Raw genomic sequence first — 23,130 nt, 5'->3', positions numbered from 1 at the left:
CATGTCCTCAGAGGTCCCTCAACCAGGCTCAACCAAGAGAAGAGCAGCGACTGCCAAACACAGTGCCTACTGCATTCATTCCTTCTGCATTTCAAACCAAATGGTTCGTATCTGAGTAGTAAGGTAGGTCTGTCTTTACAGCACATTTCTTGCACAGACACCGAATGGAAATCCAAAGTATCATCTGCTTCTTGTGCCATTCTCACGTTCAGCTCACATCAATGATTTGACTGAATGCATCGGTGTGCAACGCTAAGTTAAAATCGGATATGATAATTGTTTCTTAAGTTCCCACTATTTCAAATTTTCTATGAAAGCAGGAATATTGTGAGAGAAAAGAAAACCTCTAAACTTAATTGCCAATAACAGATCAGTATTTTCACTAGAGAAGTAGACAACCATGACCAAACTATTCATGCCCCAATCTAAGTAAGTTTACTGATTGGACTTAGGCATGCAAAAGCTGCAGGGGTCAGCAGTGATCACCTTCCTATCAGTGCTGTCATTCACTACTTTATTATCTCTGCCATAACATTGGGACTAGCTTTCACTGTTCTATAAGTCCAGCCAGACCATTTATTTCAGACAATGGATAACAGTGCTCATTTTGAAACTATAAAGTTCATTTTTACTTAATCTACAGTAGCTAACTGCAGTTTTCTAAAAAGAAAATATGCTTCGCAAAGGCATTTAACTGCAAGTCCTCTAGTAAAGTTTCACTGTGTTCCATTTTAAGCTCAAATTCAAGAAGTTTAAAAGAAAAAAAACACAACACTGCTCCACTAACTTCAACTGAGTATTTTTATAGAAGAGTCAGCATTGTTTAATGGACTCTAGTTTGCCAAAGGATTGTATACTCTCCTGCAGATATTTCAGGACTTCAACACAGAAGGGAAAACAAAAGATGTACACGTCACTATGGACTGTTTACAAAAGACTCAGCTTTTAAGAGAAAGCAAAAAGGAGAAAGGCTTTTGTTAAATTAAAAAAATAGACGATGAAAAAAAGTTTTCAGAGCAAGTAACAGTGTATATTCTTCATCATAAGCATCACTGACATGAATATCACCAGCAGCTAGAACAGAAATCCTTTCTAGCCTAGAGTTGGAAGCTCAGTACCTTAAAAAGGCCAGTTCTTTCAAAATAGCCAAGAGCAAGCAATTTAAAGAAGCAACACTACTAGGTGAAAGGCTCCAACTGACTCCAAGCATACGCTATGTTGGATCTGCAAAGAGTCACTCAAATGTAAACGCAACCTAAAAACACCAAGCACCTCTTCCACCAATGCCAGTAATAAATACCACTAATAAGCAGTATTGAAAGTTTGGCTGGAAATGCACAAAATATAACAGAATCTTAATCACCGTCCCCTGTAGTATTTGCATTTTTGATGCCATACAATAAGAACCACAAAACTTAAATGGAAGTCTCCACAAATACACAATATAAGTAGACTGCACCAGTATGTAGAAACACTGGTTTACAGAACTGAGCATTTACCAGTAGCTCAAGTGTGATGAGACCAAGATAAAACACTCCTGTAACTACATGACCTTCAAAGCGTTTCAGTTACAAACCTGTTGTCCGTGTACAGTAACCTGCAATAAAGTGAGGGATGACAGCACTACGTGGCCTAAAGAAATCTAAGTATTAAACTCTTCTTCAGGATACTGAAGTAGACACATAGACCGAAATTGATTTTTAGAAAGAAAGTACTTTTTTAGCTGCTATAAAACTGCAATTAAGGTATAACAAAGGCTTCAGCAATAGTGATTACTCCCGTAATTATATTATTCTGTTAAATCCAGTTTTTAAACTACTATTTTCTTAAAGTAGGTGGCTAGTACACTGAGAACATAGAGCCAGCAAAGCTCACCTTCTTTATGTAATTGGCAATAAGCACAGATCACTTTGCAGTCTGATTCCAGAAACCGAAAAGAGGTTCCTATTTGTGAACAACAGAAGAATCAGAGAATGTTTGAAACAAAATCTCTCCAATTTTGTTTGTGCTGCAAATAGGGAGCTGAGAGTTATTTCTGGCAATACATCAGTCCAACAAAATAACATTTTTGTATCACGCTCCAGAGGGCAATCAGTTTCCACTTCCCTCCCCCATACTCCACTGAGTATCAGCACCTTTACCATCATTTGAAAAACAAAAACATGAACAAACCAAGCAAGAAAACAAAAGGCACAGCACCAATCCACGAACTTCACAGCAAAGCATCCTACTTTGGGACTGGACTACAACAGTAAGCAAGCTTTGCCTAAAGGATGTTCAATACATGACACTAAGAGCAGGTTTTTTTGGCCTGAATATTGATCATGCAGTTGGTTTGTTGTTGCTGTTATGGGTTATTTTGTTAGTTTGTCTCCATAAAGTTGACCCTATCTATAGATTACAATGGAAGGCAATGGGACCTTACTTCAGCTCCTTGCGCTGACTTATGCACTGATTTCCAAGATGTACTTAAAACCAGCAGTTCCACAGGAAAATCCCACGCAAAACAAGCTGACAAACAATCTAATGTCCACAGAATGGTAAGATTCAGAGCAATGGGTGCACGACGCTGTCAGAAGGCAACACGCAGGATGTGCACTTCTCTTGAGGAACTCTGGTTCACTGAGAAACAGTTATAGGAAAGGAAAACTTGTAACGACTGACACCGGGCAGGGGAGTTACCAATTATCACAATGATTAATTAGAACTATCTGAAATAAAACTGAGCATTTTCATCTACAGCATGTGTTGGCATAAGCATTTTAAAAAAAGGCAAAACTGAGTTCATTACTGAGATACACATTTTTATTCTTTAAGTTAGAAAATGTGACAGTAAAAATAAAGAGTTGCAGTCATTTCTAACAGGGAAAAAAAGGTTCTGTATGCTACTGAACAAAAATAGAGCTATACACAAAACCAGTTATTCTCCAGATTTGCGAGAGCACGCAGGAAACAAAGGCAAGGAGGGACACTGGGGACCGGATCTCATCTCAGCAATGCCAGACAGCAAAGCGGCTGTGCCCCCATGTTAGTCCCAGGGCAGATGCCAGCAGCCCAAGAACACAACAGTGCTCTTGGACTGGCAGGGAAAGGGAGGGGTGAGGTAGGCATCAGCAAAAATTACTCAAATATATTGAAGGTCCTCAAGGCTTGTAAGTTTTCTGTCTCTACTACGTTCACTTTTAGCACTTTTTTTCCCCCCCTTCAATCCAACATAAAAAGATTGTATCTTTTGCATTCTCTCAGCACTAAAGCACTCTTAAAACCTAAACCTGTCTGGCTGCTCAGAGAGCTGGCACACGTATTTCTACCCCGCTGAGTGGAAGCAGGCACGAACTGTCAAGAGCAATTCCTGAAGAAAGGTCACAGTAAAGAAGAGAATAATATCAGTTTCAGAAAATACATTTGCTCTCTAATAATGAAAGCAAATGACTCTATCCAGCGGCTCAGTAACCTGCTCCTACAATAGTTCTGCATGAATTGCACTGGCACGGCAAGAAGCACTCCTCATTACTAAGTACTTCCAATCCTATGCCTAACGCAGGGCAGAGATACGTCACTTCGGGCTTAAGTGTGTTAGGAAGGCATTCACTGAAACAAGTGCTGAAACAGTAATAATTCCTTCTGTGGAAGCGTAGAAGAAAGGCTTCCATGCAACAGCAGCCTGAAGTAGGACACCAAGCAACCTGGGCTCCTCTAAGAACCAAGAGGCAGCTCTGAATGAGAGTCAAGACAAGACTTGTGTCTATTCCCTTCTAGAGAGCATTCCTGAGCTCTACGTATTGCCAAGACCATTCCTAATTTTCACAGGCTGACAACATAACTGGTAAGATGGTCATAAATAGCTTTTTTGAGGAAAAAAACGTATTCTGATTCATGCATCTCCCATTCACACAGTAATCTTAAAGATTTACAGTTTTGCTATCAAACTAATTCACTGAACTCGATCCATAGACCTTGAGGGCAAAAACAACTGTCAGATCCCATATCAGGTGGGCAGAAACAACCAGTCCAAAAATGACTTTCTATTGTCACCAATAAAGTGCTAGCTAACGTCTGCACTTCTATCAGACAGATGACTCATTCCATCTGGTAGTTTACTTAAGAACAAGGAAAGAAACCTGAATTCTTGTACCCACCTGAAACAAACTGCCTACACCTCCAATATTGCTCTTGAGACACGAGCAATTTTAGGATCTGTACCGGTTGCAGTTATGTGTGCCCAACCTAAATTAACTGCATGCTTGTGCTTCCAACATTTTGTCATATTTCTGAAGTAAAGTAAGCTTTCTACTTCAAATACACTATTTGTGCAAGCACCGAAGCTACAACAAAGGCAGCATTCCAAAGTATGACCCCACACTACAGTGTGTAACATTCAAATTGATGGCTGCTTCTACTCTGGTATTTTACCTTAAGTAACAGCAGTTGCCGTGGCAGACTGAACGACATACTACTGTCACTACCAATACTGTGCTCTTGTACGCTTGCTTTTCAAGAAACCCCATGAAATGTACATGGGATTCTTGACGAACTCCCAGCTCTAATGGAGGTACATGTTCTGTGACTTCTGCCATGCGCTCTCACTTATATATTAATGATACTGAGTATGGTATCAGACATCTTAGCACAACACTTAAAGCATAATGAAGGCTTACTATCCCAGGCACTAAATAGGCTGACTTTTAAATAACATTAATTATATCCTAGAGCAACATACTTCAGCAGAAAAGCTACTCGATGCGAGGAGAAATTTTAATATGAAAGCCCACAAATTTAACTTTTTATTTTGAAAACACAAGTGAGGATATGACATGATTTTCTAGAAAGAAAAAAATCTGCAGTAATTTAGCTGCTTGCCCTACCTAAATATAGAGTGAACATTCACACACACAATACGCATAATAGCCCATCGTAAACACAAATGAACATACTGATCTGGAAATACTCAAATTTAAAGTTCCAAACAAAAAATGCTGCTTCTTTCCCAGTTCCTGAAACTTGGGTAATGAAACCAGATTAAGCAGTCTGCTTTCTGACTAGCACACTAATGAAAAACAATTCTTTCCCACACAAAGAAATGGATGTGGAAACCCCAAGAGAAAGCTGTACAGTTTGATTAAAAAAAAGTCAGCATCTTGGAAAGCTCATTTATTTTTATTGGAGTTAGCATACAAAATGAGCAAGATGCCAAACAACAAGAGAGCATTTTTAAAAGCATTCAGTTAGCCTCCACTGTAGAATCCCAATTCTACACCATTTTGTTCATCGGCTTCCGTAATACGGATTTCCACACATCTTTCAATGTCATCATGTTTACAGATGAGCTTCTTGTATAAATATGATGGAAAGTTACGCTATTATTAGAACCAGGGCACAAAATCCTGCTGTTATTTATATTTTAACTACTTTTTCCCCCATCGCTGCAACCTAGCTGGCTCAAAATTGAAACCTCACCAAACATACCTATTTCTGGATACCTATCATAAGTGCATTCAGGAAACTATTTTTAGGGCAGTACTCAGTCACCTAACTACAATACATTAAGAGGAACAGGTATGAACAAAAATCAACTGTTTACCCAAAGCCAGGGGGGGGGCTGCTAGTCAACTTATGTCCCAAAGCAAGTAACTTCATATCCAGTTATTCATCTCTTAACTGGATTAATATTAAAAGTTTGTCAGCAACCAAAAGCTCCAACAGATACTGCCCAAAGAGCATTTAATTTTAAACCAGATATAGAACAGACTACCACCAGACTACCCAGGAATTCCTCTGGTCAACTTGTGCTGATGGATGTTTGCATCCTACTGAATTGCTGGTTACTTTATGCTACGAAGATGCTCTCCACAACCATATTTAGTTGAATCTAACGAAGGAAAACTAGTTTGTTCTTTGGTAACTGATCACCTGAGCAACCCAGACAAGATGTGAAACCTGAACACGAAATCATCGTAATTATTTCAGGCTTGAGATGACTGAAGATTAGGCCCTCGCTCATGTAAGTGCCAAAGAACAGAAACAGAAGTTACGGGGTGGAGGCGGGAAGGGCTGCAGCTCACCTCAGGATTACTTCTGGTATTTATTTTTGTGTTAATGGAGCACCGACTGCATACTTACCTACAGAACAGCAAAAGCAGAACGCAGTTTATGCATTTCAGGAAACCATCAACATCATGTAAAAATCTATTTTCAGCAATACCTACAAATATAGAAACTATATCTGAAGCACTGGTTGCTTTTCCTATTCACTCTCTCACTCCTCCCCATCAGGACTTACCTTGACCAGCAAATACCCATTAAAACATGTTGCCCAAGCATAGCAGGGTGTGCACATATTGGTTTGAACATGTTTCAGAAATACAGCGTCAATCCTAGTCTAAACAAGTCCAAAGGGAGAGTGTGCAGTGAAAGCCTGCCATTGTACTGGAGTTGGAGCAATTAAACAAAACCAAGACAATTTAATAGTGCCTCTATAGAGAGAAAATGCTGCTTTAACCACATCATTTTCTTAACTTGTGCAGTTTAATTGGTACAGCTTGCTTTTTTTCTTTAGAAAAAAAAAAAGAACACTGCAATCAAGTCTTTGAAGTCAGATTTTTCCAAAATACCCAGTGACAGCTCAGCGTGTCCATTCAACTCCCAACCCTGTTTCCCTCTCACCAGCTTCACCTTCTGCACTCAGGAGCAGGTAGAAAAGCGTAACAGGATCATACGTGAACTAACAGCTTGAAGTCAACTACTCAAACACCTAAATAAGCAACCTAAGGGTAGGTTCAACCTAGGCACTTGCCAGTTACGCCGGTTAAGAGAAATATTTGTGCTGCCTCTGAGCTGGCAGAGGTCCTGAGGCAGACGCTTCTGCAGCAGCATGATGCTGGGACAGCTTCCCTTGCCCCGCACCAACCACGCATAGAAGCCAGCATAGAATCCGGGTTTATATGGGGCCCTCTCCAAAGGTTTATGGCAACCTCGGTGTGAGTCTGCGCTAAGGGCTGCCCAAGGAAGTCAGGAGCACCCCCTGTTTGAAGGGTCCAGCTGCGAGCTCAAGTTGTAACTTTGTGCTTGCAGGGCATCCCGCTTTTACAAAGTGACGCAGATGGATGAAAATAAATCAGCACAACGTGAAACGAGGGTGAAAAGAGCATGCAAATGCTTACGGCTAACAAAGAGAGCTAGAGGGAAATACAGGAATGCATTTTCCAACAGAACAGCAGGGACAGACCGCGTCCCCCTGCCTCCAGCTGCACGGCTACCGTTTGCATAGCAGGCGCACGGGGAAAAGGGAAAAAAAAAACACCAAACCTTGAAGTTCAGAACCGTAATTGGGATTTTTGCGTGAACGGACGCGGAGCCGCAGCAGAGGCATCGGCCCGTTCTCGCCCTGCGGACCTCCCCGCACTCGGAGGGGCCTCCGGCCTCAGCAGCACAAAGCGGGTGGAAGCCCCTGGGGGCCGCAGGGCAGCTGGGGCCGGGGCCTGCGCGGCACGCCGGCTGCTCCTCACCGGTGCCGCCCCGATCCGACGAGAGGACGACGAAAACGGGAGGAGGAACGGGGCGGGAGCGCCGCGGGGACAAATGAATGGGGCGCACGGAGCCGGGTCCCGTGTGGGAGCGGGCAGCCCCCGCCCGGCGCTGTTTACATCGCGGATCCCCCGAGGGGGGATTCCCCCTCCCCGCCGCCCGCTCCGTATCGATCTCACAGGGAGCAGCCCAGCTGCTGCAATGCAACACGCGCCGGGAAGGGGCAGAGAGAGAAAGAGGGGGGTGGGAGGGAGGGAGGGAAAAAAAAAAAAAAAAAAGAACGAAGAAAAAGAACGGAGCAAGAAAGGCGCCGGGCCGCCGCGCGGGCACACCTCCGCCGCGGGAAGGGGCTCCGGCCGCACCCCGCCCGGCCCCGCCGCCGCCCCCAGGCCCCTCAACTTCGCCGCCGTGGGGGCCGGGGCCGCCCCTCCCCCTCCGCCGCCGCTAACAATGGGCCCCTCCCCCGCGGGGCTCCCCTCGGCCCGCCGCCCTCCCCCCGCCCCAGCCCCCCGCCCCGGCCCCGCGCCGGCCGCTTCGGAGGGGGCCCCGCCGCCCCCCCGCCCGGCCCCGGCCCCCTCACCTCATGGTGCCGCCCGGCGCCGGGAGCCGCTCCCGCTGCCTCGTTCAGCTCCGCGCTCTCCGCCGCCCCGCCGCGCTCTCTCCTCGCCGCTCCGCGCCGCTCCGCTCGCCGCCGCTCCCTCCGCGGGGGCCGGCGCCTCAACGGACAGCGAGAGCTCCGGCAGCCGGCGCCTCCCGCCCGCCCGTCTCCGCCGCTCCCTCCGCCGCCGGGCCGGGCCAGACCACCGCGGGGCGCCGGGGGTGGGAGGGGACGGAGAGGTGGGGGAAAGGGGCGGAGAGGAGCGAACCAACGCGCGGGAAGGGCGGGGGGAGGAGGGGAGGAGGGCGGGAGCGCGGGGGAGGCCGGAGACACCGGCGGGGCCGCGGGAGGGCGGGGCGAGGGCGGGCACGCCCACCACGGTGAGGGGCGCCGGCACCGGGGGCCGTGCGCCTCCTATCGCCGGGGGGCGCGGGGAGTGCGCCCAGGTGAGGTGCTGGGGGCCTCGTCCTGAGGCTGGACCTGCGCCGCCCGTGGCCTGCGCGCACGGCACCGACGTGCCCCGGGCCCGGCACTGCCGCCGGGAGGAGAGAAGAGAGGAGAGGGGACGGGAGGACTCGTCCCGCTCTGCTCCGCGCTGTGCTGCCTCACCTCCTGCACTGGGTGCAGGCTGCGTGCCACGACGTAAAACAGACACCGTTGTGTTACAGGGCATCCAAAAGAGGGCAACAGAGATGGGGAAGGGTGTGAAGGCAACGTGAGTGAGGCCCCTGGGTTTGTTGTGCCCAGAGCAGAGGAGCTGAGGGGAGGCCTGACGGCGGCTGCAGCTCCTGGCTGGGTGCGGAGGGCAGCGCTGAGCTCTGCTCTGTGTGACAGCGACAGGGCCCGAGGGAACGGCATGGTGTTGGGTGGTAGGGAATGGTTCTTCAGCAGAGGACAGCAGGCACAGCCCCGAGCTGCTGGACTTCAAGTGGTGTCTGGACAATGCTCTGAGACGTAGGGTTTGGATTTTGGGTGCTGCTGTGTGGGGCCAGCAGTTGGTCTCTGAGCCCAGTGTTTTGAGCACATGGCACCGACATTTCGAACTGGCTCTCCTTCAGCCCAGTCCTGTCTAGCACAAACTGCCTGCTCTCTTTGGTTTCAGCCAAAGGAAATGAGGAGCAAGGATCGCTCCAGTTTCCAATGGCATGAAGGATATTTAGAGCTTTTGCATCACTGATTTTATCTTTCCTTCGCAACTGCCATTGTTTTCTAGGATTTAGTTATTAAAAACATATAGGATATGAGAAAGAAATGTGTATATACTTCCTTCATAAATGTCTAGATTTTTAGATATAAAAAGGTACAGAATTTTAGAAATTATATAGAATCATAGAATATGCTGAGTTGGAAGGGACTCATAAAGATCATTGAGGCCAACCCCAGGCTCCATGCGGCACCACCCAAAATCCCAACCCTATGTCTGAGAGCATTCTTCAAATGCTCCTTGAACTCTGGCACTGGGGCAGTGCCCACTGCCCTCTAGGTCAGAACTGTCCCTAACCTCCACCTGGCCCTCCGCTGACACAGTTCCATTCCTTCCTCTCAGGCCCTATCACTGTCACCAGAGAGAATAGAATCATGGATCAGCACTGCCCCTCCACTGCCCTGTGAGGAAGCCACTGATCTAGGATCCGCAGATTTGTTTCTTACCTTGAGTCTTGTTTATGTGACAGCACGCACACAACCTTTTTCTTGTTCGATGTGGTACCTGAGGCAGGGCTATCCATGGCCAGAAAAGGGTTTCAATAACACAGCAGGAGCAGAGCTAGTCAATTTAGGGAAAAAAAAAAAAAAAAAAGAAGAAGTCAATTGTTAGAAATACTACTTCAGAAAAAAGGATAGGCTCTGAAATTCAAACTGACGAATACCAATCTTGTGAAGGAAACTAACATGTTTTTACTGGCATAGGGATGATGTCAATGAAAATGTATCTGTAGAGGTGAATCACAAAATGCAGATGAGTAATCAGAAGCAAAGCAGCATCATACTCTTAAAAATTAAGTGGGTACTTTTGACAACAATGTGTGCAGTCTGAAATAGGGGACTCAAGTCCTGCTAAATGCATTTCTCTTAATTGTTTCCATTAAACAGTCGGGACGCTCGTGACTGACTGTGGATCTTAAGAATCCTGACGAGTCAGGAATTTTCTAAGGTCTGTGGTTACTGTATCACCAGAATGTCCTCCAAATAAAAGGTTTCAAAAGTAAGCCATTCTGACAGTGAAAGATAACTTGAAGCAGCCAAATATAAATGTGAAGATCTATATCCAACTGATATATCTGAGCATCTATATAGATATATACCAGATCTATATTCAGCTGGCTGTAGGAGATACATCAGAAACAATAGCAGAAATGTTGGGAAGGAGTCTGTTCTGAGCTCCTAATTGCTCTACGCTAGAAAACATCAGGATTGTAAAGCAACTGTTCTGATGTGACTGTCTGGTCATGTTAGTCACATCTAAAGGAACTTTGGCTGACAGGTGTATAAAAAACACTGAAAGTATGCCTCAGCAACAAGTCTGCCTGAGAGGGAATGAAAAGAGCCAGTAGCTGTTACTCCTGGAAAAAACAAAAAAAAAAACCAACAAAAACCTATTAGCATTATTTGTGTTATATTGCTTGGTGTTCTTAGCCAAATCAGATATGGTCATAGCTTGATTTCTCGAGACATGCAGTGTTGTACAACAGGATTTGTAAAAATGCCAGAAGAAACATTCTGCGTGCCAGTATCACCAATGTCACCAAGTGCAAAGTCATGCTGCGTGCTAGCTTTGTCAAAAACCCCATTGAATTAATCTGTAACAGAATATTCAATCTGCAGAAGCTCATATTAGCAGTTATATGAGAAGGAGGGGAACCAAAATGATACAGGGCAGAAATCAATGATAAATGTTGAGAGTCTTTTTATTTCCAGGCCCGTTTAGCAATGTTATTGTCAAGAAATTAAAGCAGTTTAGCAGAAGAATGCGTTAGCGCCATGTACGTCCTTATGGTTCTGAATTATGCATTGAGAAGTCTGTAATCTCTTGTAACTGGCCTGCATGTTCCCAAGCTGCGATTGTTAGATGTGTCCAAGTCAATTTGTGCAGTCCCACCAATCATCTTTCTCACTGGTGGGATCCTCCAGTGGCAGAACATGGCTGTTCATGCCCTCGACAGCACCTCCTGCCTCTCTCCCTAATTGCAGTGACAAAAAGGATGTGGTGGGAAGCCTCAGTAGGTGGTGGTGTCATTACTAATAACGTAGGGCCCCTGATGGCTTAAGAGGCAGAGGCACGTAATGGCTCTTACAATTTGTGTCAGAGGGGTGTTTGTACCTTCCTTCCTTGGGATCCAAGCAGATCAAAATACCCACAAGCCACTTTGTATCCTTCCCTCTTGCATTTTCTGCTGCTCTGCTGCAGCTGAGGACTGGAATTCAGATGTGTCTGCTCAGGTTGGGCAGTATGGTGTGCTTCTGCTCCCGACAGCTCAGTGGAGGCTTTCTGAATGCTGGAGAGATGGCTCACCCAGGCATTAACCAGAAGAGAATGTGTTTCTGCTTAGCATCAGCCAGATGCAAGAGGTTTGGCAGGCTTCTCCCGAGCAAACCCAGCTGAGTCTGGTCTCATATCGTCGGCATGGATCACCCTCAATACAGGATGAGGGGGATGCGTGACTAATGTTCTGGAGACACTGGGGGAATCCAAAAGCTTCAAAGAGCAGAATCCATCCTCTCACTGTTAGGTTTCCCCATCATCTCTGAAACAGCCTTCCATTTGGCAGCCTTTGTTTCTCTGGAAATTCTGTATTTAAGACAAAAACTGATCTTCAGATCATCATGTTTCATGACAGTCAGTATCCTAAGGCAGCAGAGATTACACAAGATCACTTTGGCATTCTTTAATGTTCTGAGAATAGCATAATGCAGGATGCACATCAGAGAGGTTTCTGGGTGGGGGGAAGTGGTTTTCTCAGTGGTTTAGGGCTTTTTGAAGGTTATTGTTCATTTTATTTAACGTTTCTACAGAGTTTGGGTTTTGAATATGTAGGAAAAGCTTTTTTACTTTGCTTGCTGGAATTATTTTCTGTAGAACTAATATAGAAAGAAAATGCAATTTACTGCTTAATACAAGTGAGAGAATTGCAAAAACAAAGCACTGTTCTCTGGTGGTAGTGATGGGATTTCCAGAAATAAATGGTGGGCTAAAAGAAAATGGCTGACAACGTGCTCCTGTTAACAGTCCTGTTAACATTATCAAAACAGAAGTGAATTAAATAATTCAACGTATTATTCTCATCACTGATTATGCTAATCTAATTTAGAAATGCATATTTTGCTTTAGACCAGATACAGAGCTGATGTCTGTACCAACTCCATGGGATTGAACAAGATGAGGACCAGACTGTTTTAAGGACAGATGAAATATATTGACTGGTATAATTATTCCTATTCTTTCTTTCCCTTGCACCCAAGTCATTTTCAGTCTCAGGTTGCCACACGTCAGCTGGCTGCTGAAGTCTTGCATAGCACACCATTGAAAAAAAGCCTTTCAACCAAAAACTCTTCAGCTTTATTTTATTTATGACATTATGCAGTATTCCTCAGACATTTTCTGAGGGAAGGGGAGTAAACTATCTCTAAAATTCTTTTAGAATGTTAAAATAAACGATTACAATTACTGGGATGACTCAGCAGATAAATGCAGCAGTAGTCAGCAAGGACTTTCCCTAATGGAATCACATTCTTGTTTTGCTGTTAAAAAAAAAAAAAAAAAAAAAAGGGCAAAATAGCATGATCAGAAAAGGAATCAAATCCTTCATTATCAGACATAGTCTTTTGAATCCTGAATGTGAATCTCACTCTTCCTGCCAACATACCCTGCTCCTTGTTATACAAGTAAACAATTTATAGATCTTCCATCTTTTCTGAAGAGGAAAAAAAAAAAAACAACAGCTGAAGCTTTCCACAGTGCCTTTCCACTGAGGTTCCTTATAGTGCCCCTCATATGCCAAACAACATCATCAAATCCAAACACAAACCTCTGTAGACATGAGCCTGGATTATGGTATGTGTCTTTCGGTCTGTTCCCAGTATACTCACATATTTAAACCAAAATTCCTCAAATAAAAAGGGATTGTTTTTTCCCCCTAGTATTCTCATTAAAAGATTTTGTATTGTGCTGCAGGCTATTCAGTGAGGGCTGAAGCCTCTTTTTGTGTAAGGACTATCAAATGTAAATCAACGCGTTGTGTACTGAGCGTAAAGACGCTTTTCTCACGTTCAGATGAATTATGATTGTTGTTTTGACCCTTGTCTATCATTCACCTCCACTCCGCCACTGAATTCTCTGGTTTGTGAGGTGACATGCTGATTTAGGACCACTGTGAGAGACCAATCTCATCTCCTACTTTCCATCTAATTTTATACTTTTATCCCCTAATGGTCTTATTTGCCACCAGTCTGCATTCTCCTTATGCATTACCAATAAAATTTATTCATTATGTTCTTTGCTCTCCCTTAGAACAAATTGTACTCTGCAGCTTTATCTTATGCTGGAGGAAAGTCCAGGCACAAAGCTGGCCCAGGGTTTGGTTAAGATGGTTTTGAGCCATTTTTTCTTACAACTCTGTATGAATTATGTGAGCCATCTTTTCTTACAACTCTGTATGAGTTATGTTTTAAGTTCCTTAACTAAGCCAAGGATTTGAGCCATTTTTAATTAGCTATTATTAATAATTGCTAAGTGCCTACAGTGCACTTGTAGCATGAAGAAAACAAAGACACGCCTCTTGCCTAAAAGAGCTATTACTGTTAAAGTTTTGTCTACACTGCAGCCTCCATATCTAAGCTACTTCTAAAACACTTATGTCAGATAGCTGCTGTCAGTTACCTGCTACCTTCTAGCTGAAATAGCACTGAGGTGTGCAAACAGCTGCTTACCTTGCTTCTTGGCCCCAGTGCTGCCTGGGATTTGGCTTAGCAGGGCATTTTTGGCAGCACCATACCCCATCCTTCTGGCAGAGTTTAAGTAGACAGATGCCAAAGAAGCCTGTATCAAATTTCACCAGTTTTAAGCTACTTTGTAGTTTATCTCCAAAGGACAAACAAACAAACAAACAAAAGGAACATATTTGCAATGCACACTGTGATACAGTGGGAATATCCAACTCTGACTTCACTGCGAACATGTTCTGTCTTTCAAGCATCTTTCTCCTCTCTCCTTCTTTCTATTTTAGATCACTGACAACACACTTACTATTGCTGGTTAGTTTCCATTCACTGCAAAGTTGGAATAAGTACTGTCCCAGTTATAGATGAATGACAACACTTTTACTATAGCTTGCTAGTTTCCACTGACTGCAAAGTTGGAATAACTTGCAACAAAAATAATGACCCGATTATAGTTAAATGACAACACTTTTGCTATTGTGAGTTAGCATCTGTCGACTACGAGGTTGGAAGAAAGTTACATTAAAAATATTGTTCCAATAAAGGTAGAAATTTAGTAAGATGATGATAACCTCTTTACTCCTTTCCAGCACTGCAGATTATGCTTTCTGGCAATAGCTAAAGCCAACTCCATAATTTGGAGTTCAAATTTAGTAAGTGATAAATCATGCATGAGACCCAAAATATACAAAGCAGCAGTTGCAAAGATATTCTTCTTCAGTATTTTAGAAGGAACATCACAAAAATGTTTGCCAAATGAATTAACATCTCTATAAAAAGACATGAAGAAATGAGCTTTTAAGAGATTACAACACTAACACATGCCGTTATTATTACTATAACTAGTTAGCAGCAATTTCAAAACTAAGATACGCTCTTATCTTAACGTCAATGAGAAGGGATTCCTTACAACTGGCCTTAAGTCACACTGTCAGGACTACAACCAGTACCAACAACATTCACTGTCTCTGCTGTGTGTTTGTTCTCCACTTCCTCTGTTAGTTTAGCTCCCGTATTTCATAAATACAATCACATAAACAGTGATGGGTGTTTTCCTGCTTCCTCCAGCGTCAGGCAGAACAGTACCATCTTGTTCCCTATTTCCTAGCGTTTTTCTGAGCTACTTATACTGGTTATTTGCCAGACTGGCGTGGTACAGTCAGGCATTTGGGTACCGTGGTCCACTCACTGCTTTCTGAGCATACAGTTCACTAGAAAGCGCTGTCTAGATTCAAGAAACAATGGTTTTCATAGGGTTGGCCTTTTTCAAACACTTGCTGAATGCTGGGGTTTCTAATTGACTGTAAGAAAGCATTACTCTTCTTCTGGAGAACATCAAAGTAAATAAATAGAGATGGGAAAAGACCAGTAAAGGAACTCTTCCTGATAGATTATTTCAAGGGTTTTGCTTAAAAACCAACCTTACAAGGTCTGTAATACATTTTGCTATCAGAAAGTTCTTCTGGTCTAACTTTCCTCATTTCTCCCTTTCTGTTATGCTGAAGTAAACGCAACCTTCCCTGTGCTTTCACCCCCTTAATAGTTGTCAGCTTTATGTTGGGATTCTTCAGACATCACCTGTTCCTAAAACACCAACCACTCCATGTCACTAACTAAGATCTGTCAGTGTTCCCGTAGCTCAGCTTCTCCAAGGCCTCCACTATTGTTTTGCAGCTTTATTCAAAGCTCCCTCGCATGTTCCTGGTCCTGGGTGCAAAAACCCAATCCCTTCATTCAGTGTGCAGCCAGCTGCGCTTTGCTCCTCACTATGCAAACAGAAAACACATCTCACTTGACCGTTTATACTAAGGTTGTTGCTACTCTAAAAAATTCTGTGGATATATAACAAAAAGCTGGTCACACCGACTGCGTGAAATGAGGAAAGGCTGATTTATACTAAAGCCCGAAGGGAGGCTCAGACAATCATTTTATTTAATTGTTGTGATTGGCTGAACGTTTCTAACCCTTTAATTGTGAATAGAGGTTGCCTTGTGCAGTGAAATGATTCTCATAACAATGAGCCATTCATTCTGCTGTGACTACGCCAGTGGGTGGAGGGGAAGTGCCAGCTTCGTAATGTTTGAAATCATTATTATTAAAACAACGTTACAGCCAGGATATTGGTATACCTGCAAAGAAATGACAAGCCTTCCCTCTCTTACCTGTTTGTGCTTCAGAAGCACCCTGAGCTGGAAGCAACCATAACCATTAGCATCTAATAGAGATGAGGTACTCATAAAATCATCAGTACTGTGAGCTGATGTGATGTTGAGAGAACATGATCAGACAAAAAAAAAAAAAGAGAGAAGTTTCTCCTTTTCTCCTTTTTCATAAGAGGTGATCGATAGGGTGAGACCAGTGCAGAAATGAGACAAGTTGATTCCTTAGAATCATCGCCTGTAAGTTTTTCAGAGAAGGAAGACATTTTACCCTAGTAAACATATTATTGGCTACATTCGTATGTTAACTAAGAGGTGTTCTTTCCTCCTCTTACGCACGGATCCCTGAAAAAAGCACAAAGCAGCTATTTTTTTTTCAGGAAAACCAAGCTGGTACATACTGTAGAAAGGTCTCAGACATGACATTTCTGCTTGAGCATTTGTATGATCCTATTCTATAAAGTTTCTCTTTTCAGGTATATTTTTGGATGGATCTTTGAACTCATAGAAACAAGGAAATTATCCTCATTGTCTATACTTGAGTTTTCTGAATGAGCCAGATTTTTAGCACACACAGATGAGACAGAGCTGACCCATATAAACACCCACCTTCCAGCGGGACATTTCTTCTTTCCTTTGGCTTCAAACACAGCAGCGCATATTTCCATTTACATGAAGATCTTTTACATCAATTACATCTGATTCTTGTGCTATAATTAAGATCCTTTTGCATGGCAAAAGTGGTTTGAAAATGCATTACTTAATTAAATTAAATAAGCACACAAGAGACAGCCCCGGAGTTTCCATTCCTCCTCTAAGAATTTCGTGAAGTTAGCTGCAATCACAAAATTGCTGAGCTTCATAAACATTTCTCCTTCACTTCTCTGACTTTCACCTTTTGCATATCTGACTGGTTTCTGTGAGGGCTCACTAGTAGCCATAAGCATGTTTCTGTTCCTATATCCTACTATATACGTTTACTACATCTTTTACAAGAGGTTTTCCTCAAAAGCTAATAACTTTCTCCGACCTTGTTTTCACCTACCAAGTTCTGCAGGCATACTCTCCTGAGATTCTAACCTCACTTGTCTAATGATTTCTATCCAGCTATTGCATTCTCTTTACAGCAGCTATATGAAGAACCTGTAAGAAACAGAAAAAAGCTAGTGTCCGTGTATTCAGAGGACTTGAATGTAAGTGAAGATCATCCACAACACAATAAAAAAAGATCCACCTTACTTAACTGCCCAGTGCTGCATCTCATTGTCTCTTCTCCTGTCACCACATTAAAAAGCAACCCAAACCTTATTTAACATCGTATTTATTATTACAGCTTTTAAATTGGATAGGAGTCTTAGGTGGGAACAGAAACTACAGAGTAATTGCACAGCAGTGGCCTTTAGTAGGGCAAGACAAAGAAGGGAATACTTGGATGGGAGAGTGGTATTCCAGGTGCTACAACAGAATTCATCAGACTGCCAAGATTTCTGAGTAGTCACCTCAAAGGAAAGAACGTTTGCCGCTATCTCACTTTACCATAGTTCTGTCCAAATAGGAATATCATATAGAATTCTGCTTTGCAGTTTTCTGGCATCTCTAGCACGTTGGAAATAAATGATAAAGAATCCCTGTGCTAACCAAACATTGATCATTAGAGAAACTGGCTGGGAATCCTTGTACCAGAAAAGGGAAGAGTTAGAAGCTGTGATCGCACGTAATACCAGTAATCCATGTTTTGAATGCATGGTGACAGAGCTCACACATAAGGTTGGAGGGATAGATCTGATGATACTGTATGCTGTGTTCTCCCTCTACACTGCCTGCTGGGCTGCTTGAGGCGGCAGGACAGATCTTGGCACTCATCGTTTTCATGCCTGTCATTACCATGACACTACCATACGTTCCCTTCAGCATTGTATATGTCTTCCTTTACCTCTCAGCAGCAGCAGCATCGGTTACTCAACAGGAAATATCTTGAAATAAGCCTTTCATCTGAGGAGTCTGCCAAAATTAAAACACTCTTAGAAAGAGACAACTGATCTCCTGAACAGAAATAAATCTAAAATTAACTGAAACCAAAATCACGTCTCCCCTCTCCGCCCCCACCCAGGTCTCTGGGTTTGGAGAATTTTAAGCTGTACTCCATTCTGAAATGAAATCAGACCAGCAGTCTGCAAAGGAACATCAGATTCAAAGTTTGGTGGTGCGAGCTGAAATGATACGTTCTATACTTAGATAGAAGCACAAAACTCTAGACTCATCTGTACTCATGTTTCCTAGAAACAAAATCTTATGATTTCAGTTCAATTAGATTGTGTATTTTTAATTAATTCTCTACTCTTTCTCTGGAAGCAATTAATCAAATAGAAGAGGCATCTGCACTGTTCTAATTGACTTAAATTGAAATAATGAATGCACAACCTTTGGGTCGATTGGACACCTGGATTATTTCTCACTGAAAAAATGATACATCTGTCCACAGGCAAATTTTGGGAGGAGAGAAAGTGGTAATTTCATCAGCAGAACATTAGAAAAAATGTGGACTACAATTACACGCATTTATTAGTAGAGCTTCTACTCAATCCATTGTTAGAGCTTCAATTTAAAGCCTGAAATGAAAAAGCAACAGGTTGTAATTTTTGGGCATTTCTGTAATAGAGGAAAAGACAGGGTATGTTTCATGTATTTAGCTATAGACTATTGCTTCAGAAAAAAAAAAAAAGAAGATATAAAAGACCATGTCTTCTGAATAAAAACCAGCAAGAACTGAATTTGCTACCTTTATTCCTTCAGACTGAAACAATCTCCCTGAAATATATATATATATTATTTTTTTCCCCAGAGAGAATGGGTTTATATGTTCTTAAACGGATAATACTATTGTTACATCTAGCAAGCAACAAGCCTTTCAGAAAAAAACTACCTTGAACTAATTCTTACAGAATACAGACCATTTACTTTGCCAAATTAATCTCTTGTACATGGAATTTCATGCACAAAACACAAACCTCATGAATGATTCCCATAAGGATTCATTTAACAGGCTTCATTATATGGAAAGGGTATAAAGCAACCAAGGACCTAAAATGGCTGCTCAGCATTGCACTGTTCTGTGGCTGCTAGTGTGATTTACAACTATGCATAGTGCTGAATTATAAATGAACAACTGGATCCTGGGATTCTTCTTCTAGCTAGAAAATAAAATTAACCTGATCCTGGGACGGGTTTCTAAAGCATGAAGTCAATGAATTCTTTATAAGCAAATACATTATTTGGGGGAAAGGAGCCTAACCACTCAGAGCTTGCAGTTTTACTCTTCAGCAAAGTTGCAGAAACAGACCACACCACTCCAGAGAGGCTAGCTGGACACCATGTCAGTAATTGTACAGATACGCAATTCACGTGTTGCATGAACAAATATTTAAGCAACAATAAAGGTGACTCGTATGCTTTGGCTTGATTTCAGCATACATGTGCAGTATGTTTGCCTACTGATGCAGGTATGGGACTACACATGCAAGCTGAGACATCACCTTCAGCCCTCCTCACAATATGGATATTTCTGTCTGCTTAACAACTGTGGTCCTTGTCTGAGATTAAATAATGTACACAAATGCTGCAATCTCATCCTGAGAACAAATCATAAATAATTACTGAGCATTTTGTTTAATAGATGATGCAAGCCCTGTCTCAGGGGCTTGCAGTCTACTCAATAATGGGCTGAATTGATTGAAAATATTACACAAGGCAGAAATTAGAAGGGATCTGGCACAGTTCAGTAGTAAAGGCTGAAGAGAAGACATCTGTACAAAGACAAATGGGAGACACAGTGTTGAAGTTCAACGTTAAGGGGACACAAACATGAAAAAGCCATCTCAGTTTTGCATTGATACAGCACACAGCCCCAAGACCTACTGGACGGAGAATGACCTCTGTGCACATAACTGGAAGCACCTGGATTTTAGATTCAAAGTGAGGCCCTACTTCCCTTAGGGATCCTGTTGTGCTTTGTGGTTGTAAGGAAGCACAGAGATGTACCATGTTAACACAAATTCACATGAGATGGAACACAAAGCCGCGTGAGATGGAAGGCCCGGACCTCAGAAGGATGCATGGATCACCCCTTGCCCTGGGAGATCACCAGCACGTGGCCCTGCTCATCTCTGCAGCCAGTCCCATGGGTGAGGGCACGCAGGGGTGTTTGTGCTGGCCCTGTTCCTCCTGCTTTACATCTCCATGCCCGCAGACCACAGCAACCAAAATAGCTCTCAGCCTTCAACCGAGGTCCTGCACCAACAGGGAAAGTTCTTCAGCTCTTTCCTATTACTGTGGGTATGGGTTAGGTTGATTTAGCCTTTTTTTTTTTTTTGTAAATAAGGCACCAGTACGTGCCAGCAACATTACTCGCATTTTATCTGATCTCATAAGGATTATTTTTAGTAAGAACTAGTTTGCCCTGAAAGAAAGCTATTCTCTAAAAAAAGCTTTGTATACTTAAGACATATGGGACAGAAGAAAGCCTGCATCTTGCATTACATTTTTTTCCAGACACCAGAAAAAACCCGAAATTGCCCTTTTTAGCAAACACAAAAGATAAATGGATTCGTTCTAAACTGAAAATAATAGTGCCATTCTTGACAACCTTTTCTCATTAGCTCACAGAACAGAAGCACAGCTCTTACCTTCTTTATAACAAAGTGACACAGGTACAGCTCCACTGAAGTAACAGCTGTATAGCTGCAGCTGAATGAGAGCTATTTCTATCACTTTTGTTATTAAAACTCATTGAAATAGTTTACAGCAGCAGCAACATCAGCCATTCTCTTTTCTGACAAGCTTGCAGGCACTACAGATGCTGCTTAGGATCATCATACCCTGTATTTTTGTACACGGACTCAGTGAATGGAATGCATGATATGCTTACTAAGCTACTTTGGATAAACATGGAAAAAATCTAGTGGTATAGTTGTCACAGACCAGAATGGTTGCATGTGCTGTGCAATTTGAAGGGAGATTCCTATCCACTGTGTCATTTACCTTTTAGATGACACTGTTGCCTGATATTTCATAACCCTTAATACTTTAGATGCTCCACTGAGATTGTTATATACATATATGCATAAAAAAATGAGAGCTGTGCATTCTTGCATGACGTCATGTTATAGCCCACAAACTGCTCTATTGCTCCTTACCATGTTTGGGAACAAAGGGCAGGGGATGTTGATGACGTACGCTTCGAGTCAGAATTGTTTCCCTTTCACACTTGGAAAACAGAGCTCCTCTCCTCCACATACATTTTATGTACACATGCATAGCATTGGGATGTGACAACAGCTGGAAAAAAACATTCCTCTGTTTTGGACATAAATCAAAGACAGCCACGGTCCACGGTGCTAAATGATAAATCAATCGGTGAGGTGAATTCAGCAAAAACTGAATTTAAGTTAATTTTTAACTTAATCTTTTAAGCCACGATCTTCAGGATCTCTGAGTAGGCTGGGCTCTGTCATGCATGAATTGATTGCTGGCATAAGTGATACAACAGTAAATGGAGTCCCGAGACGTGAAAGCCTTTGGGAAAATAATAGTGTGCGTCTGCGCAATGTATATCACAGTGAGACCTTGCTGATGGCTGCATTCCCTGGCACAACTGGAATGTACACACTACACTTCAGTTCCTGCTAATTCATTAACCAGCAGGGAGAGAACGATGGCATTAAGCATGAAACTGGCATCCAAGATACCACAGGGTCTGCCGCTCCCTCCTGCTTCCCATGTGGGATTCTGAATGCCCCCTCCCACATCCCAAGCATTGCTGCTGTGTTCCCTGTGGCAAACTCACCCTCCCAGCAGGCTGAAAGAGGGCAAATGCATTTAAGGTGAACTGTGGTCTTTGGCTGGAATTTACGAAGTAAGTGTATGCTGTGACGTTATGGATCATGAACATTAGGCTTTCTGTAGCTGAGGTTTTTAGTTTTCCTTATAAATCACTATTTTCAGCTACTTAGAACGTTGGCAGGTATTAACTGTAATATTATTGTAGGTCAGGATACTGACTTCATTTCAATATTTTTGGAAAATTCTAGCCAAAGTAACCAACTCAGGAGAAAAAGATACCACTTTGCCTTTAAAATTTAACATATATATACACATATATATGAAATCCTAGCATATCCTTAATCTCAAATATGAAGGGATCACTAATGATGGCATCAAGGAGGTTACCTTTTGCTGTCTGTACAATGAATCTCTCAATTTAGCCAGACCTCTGAAAATCATTTTGCATTTGTTCAGTCAAGAATGGACAAGCTCAGATTAAACTCGTGTTATGTGACAAAGAGCTGGGTAGGAATTGACGTTGACCTTGCAACCATTGCTCATCTGCTTTGACCACTTGCATTTTAATACGGTCTTTATTTCTGCCACTTCATGCAGAGGTTCCTCCAAGTCATCTAGTGCATAGGAATTACTTCAACCTTTTATTCTTAGCATCAGTAAGCATTCATGTGGTGGTAGTCCCGAAGTCGGGGGGTGTTGGGTAAGCACAGAAGAGAGCCAATTTATTCACTTACAACTCTGCAATCTAAAGAATCTAGACTGTAATTCAATAGCTGGAACTTTTCTCTGCAGTGCTGGAATTGAATTCAGTCCCAATCTCCAGCTTATCTCACTTGTCTTCCTTCTTTGGTTTTTTTTCCCTTCAATCTTTAGGCTTTCATTTCTTTTCTTTCATTTAGTTTCACACTTTTTAGCTTAAAAAAAAGTGAGCACTCTGTACTTCTCACCCTTCTCTATGCCTGTTTTCCTTTCCACTGCTACTTCTGTGCTTTTTTTCCCACAATTAGCTCTTTCTTTTTTTCCTTATCCATTTTCATTTTTATTTTCCTCTTCTGTCATGAGGAATGAATCTTGGAT

At 42.7% G+C, this 23,130-nt stretch overlaps 1 protein-coding gene across 10 annotated transcripts in view; it reads right to left on the bottom strand.

Moving 5' to 3' along the window:
- ENAH (ENAH actin regulator) overlaps nt 1-23,130 on the bottom strand; it is a 106,526-nt gene that overhangs the window by 81,467 nt on the left and 1,929 nt on the right. The window contains exons 1-3 of one of the 10 annotated variants that reach the window (XM_090134980.1): nt 20,898-21,066; nt 11,442-11,909; nt 9,773-9,887 (exon numbers count right to left, since the gene is read on the bottom strand). The exons of 6 other annotated variants lie outside the window; for them this stretch is intronic. In XM_090134980.1, coding sequence (XP_089991106.1) covers nt 9,773-9,849 — 77 coding nt within the window. In that variant the 5' untranslated portion in view covers nt 9,850-9,887; nt 11,442-11,909; nt 20,898-21,066. Of the gene's footprint in view, nt 1-7,305; nt 7,720-8,104; nt 8,350-9,772; nt 9,888-11,441; nt 11,910-20,897; nt 21,067-23,130 lie in introns of those variants that run through there. 3 more of the 10 variants (XM_090134979.1, XM_031596485.2, XM_090134983.1) reach the window with 3 other exon arrangements.

Source organism: Phasianus colchicus, chromosome 2 (assembly GCF_987193195.1).
Source record: "Phasianus colchicus chromosome 2, bPhaCol1.hap1.1, whole genome shotgun sequence".
Taxonomy (NCBI): domain Eukaryota; kingdom Metazoa; phylum Chordata; class Aves; order Galliformes; family Phasianidae; genus Phasianus; species Phasianus colchicus.
Note: the sequence above shows the minus strand (reverse complement) of the source record. Positions and strands in the feature narration are given on the sequence as shown.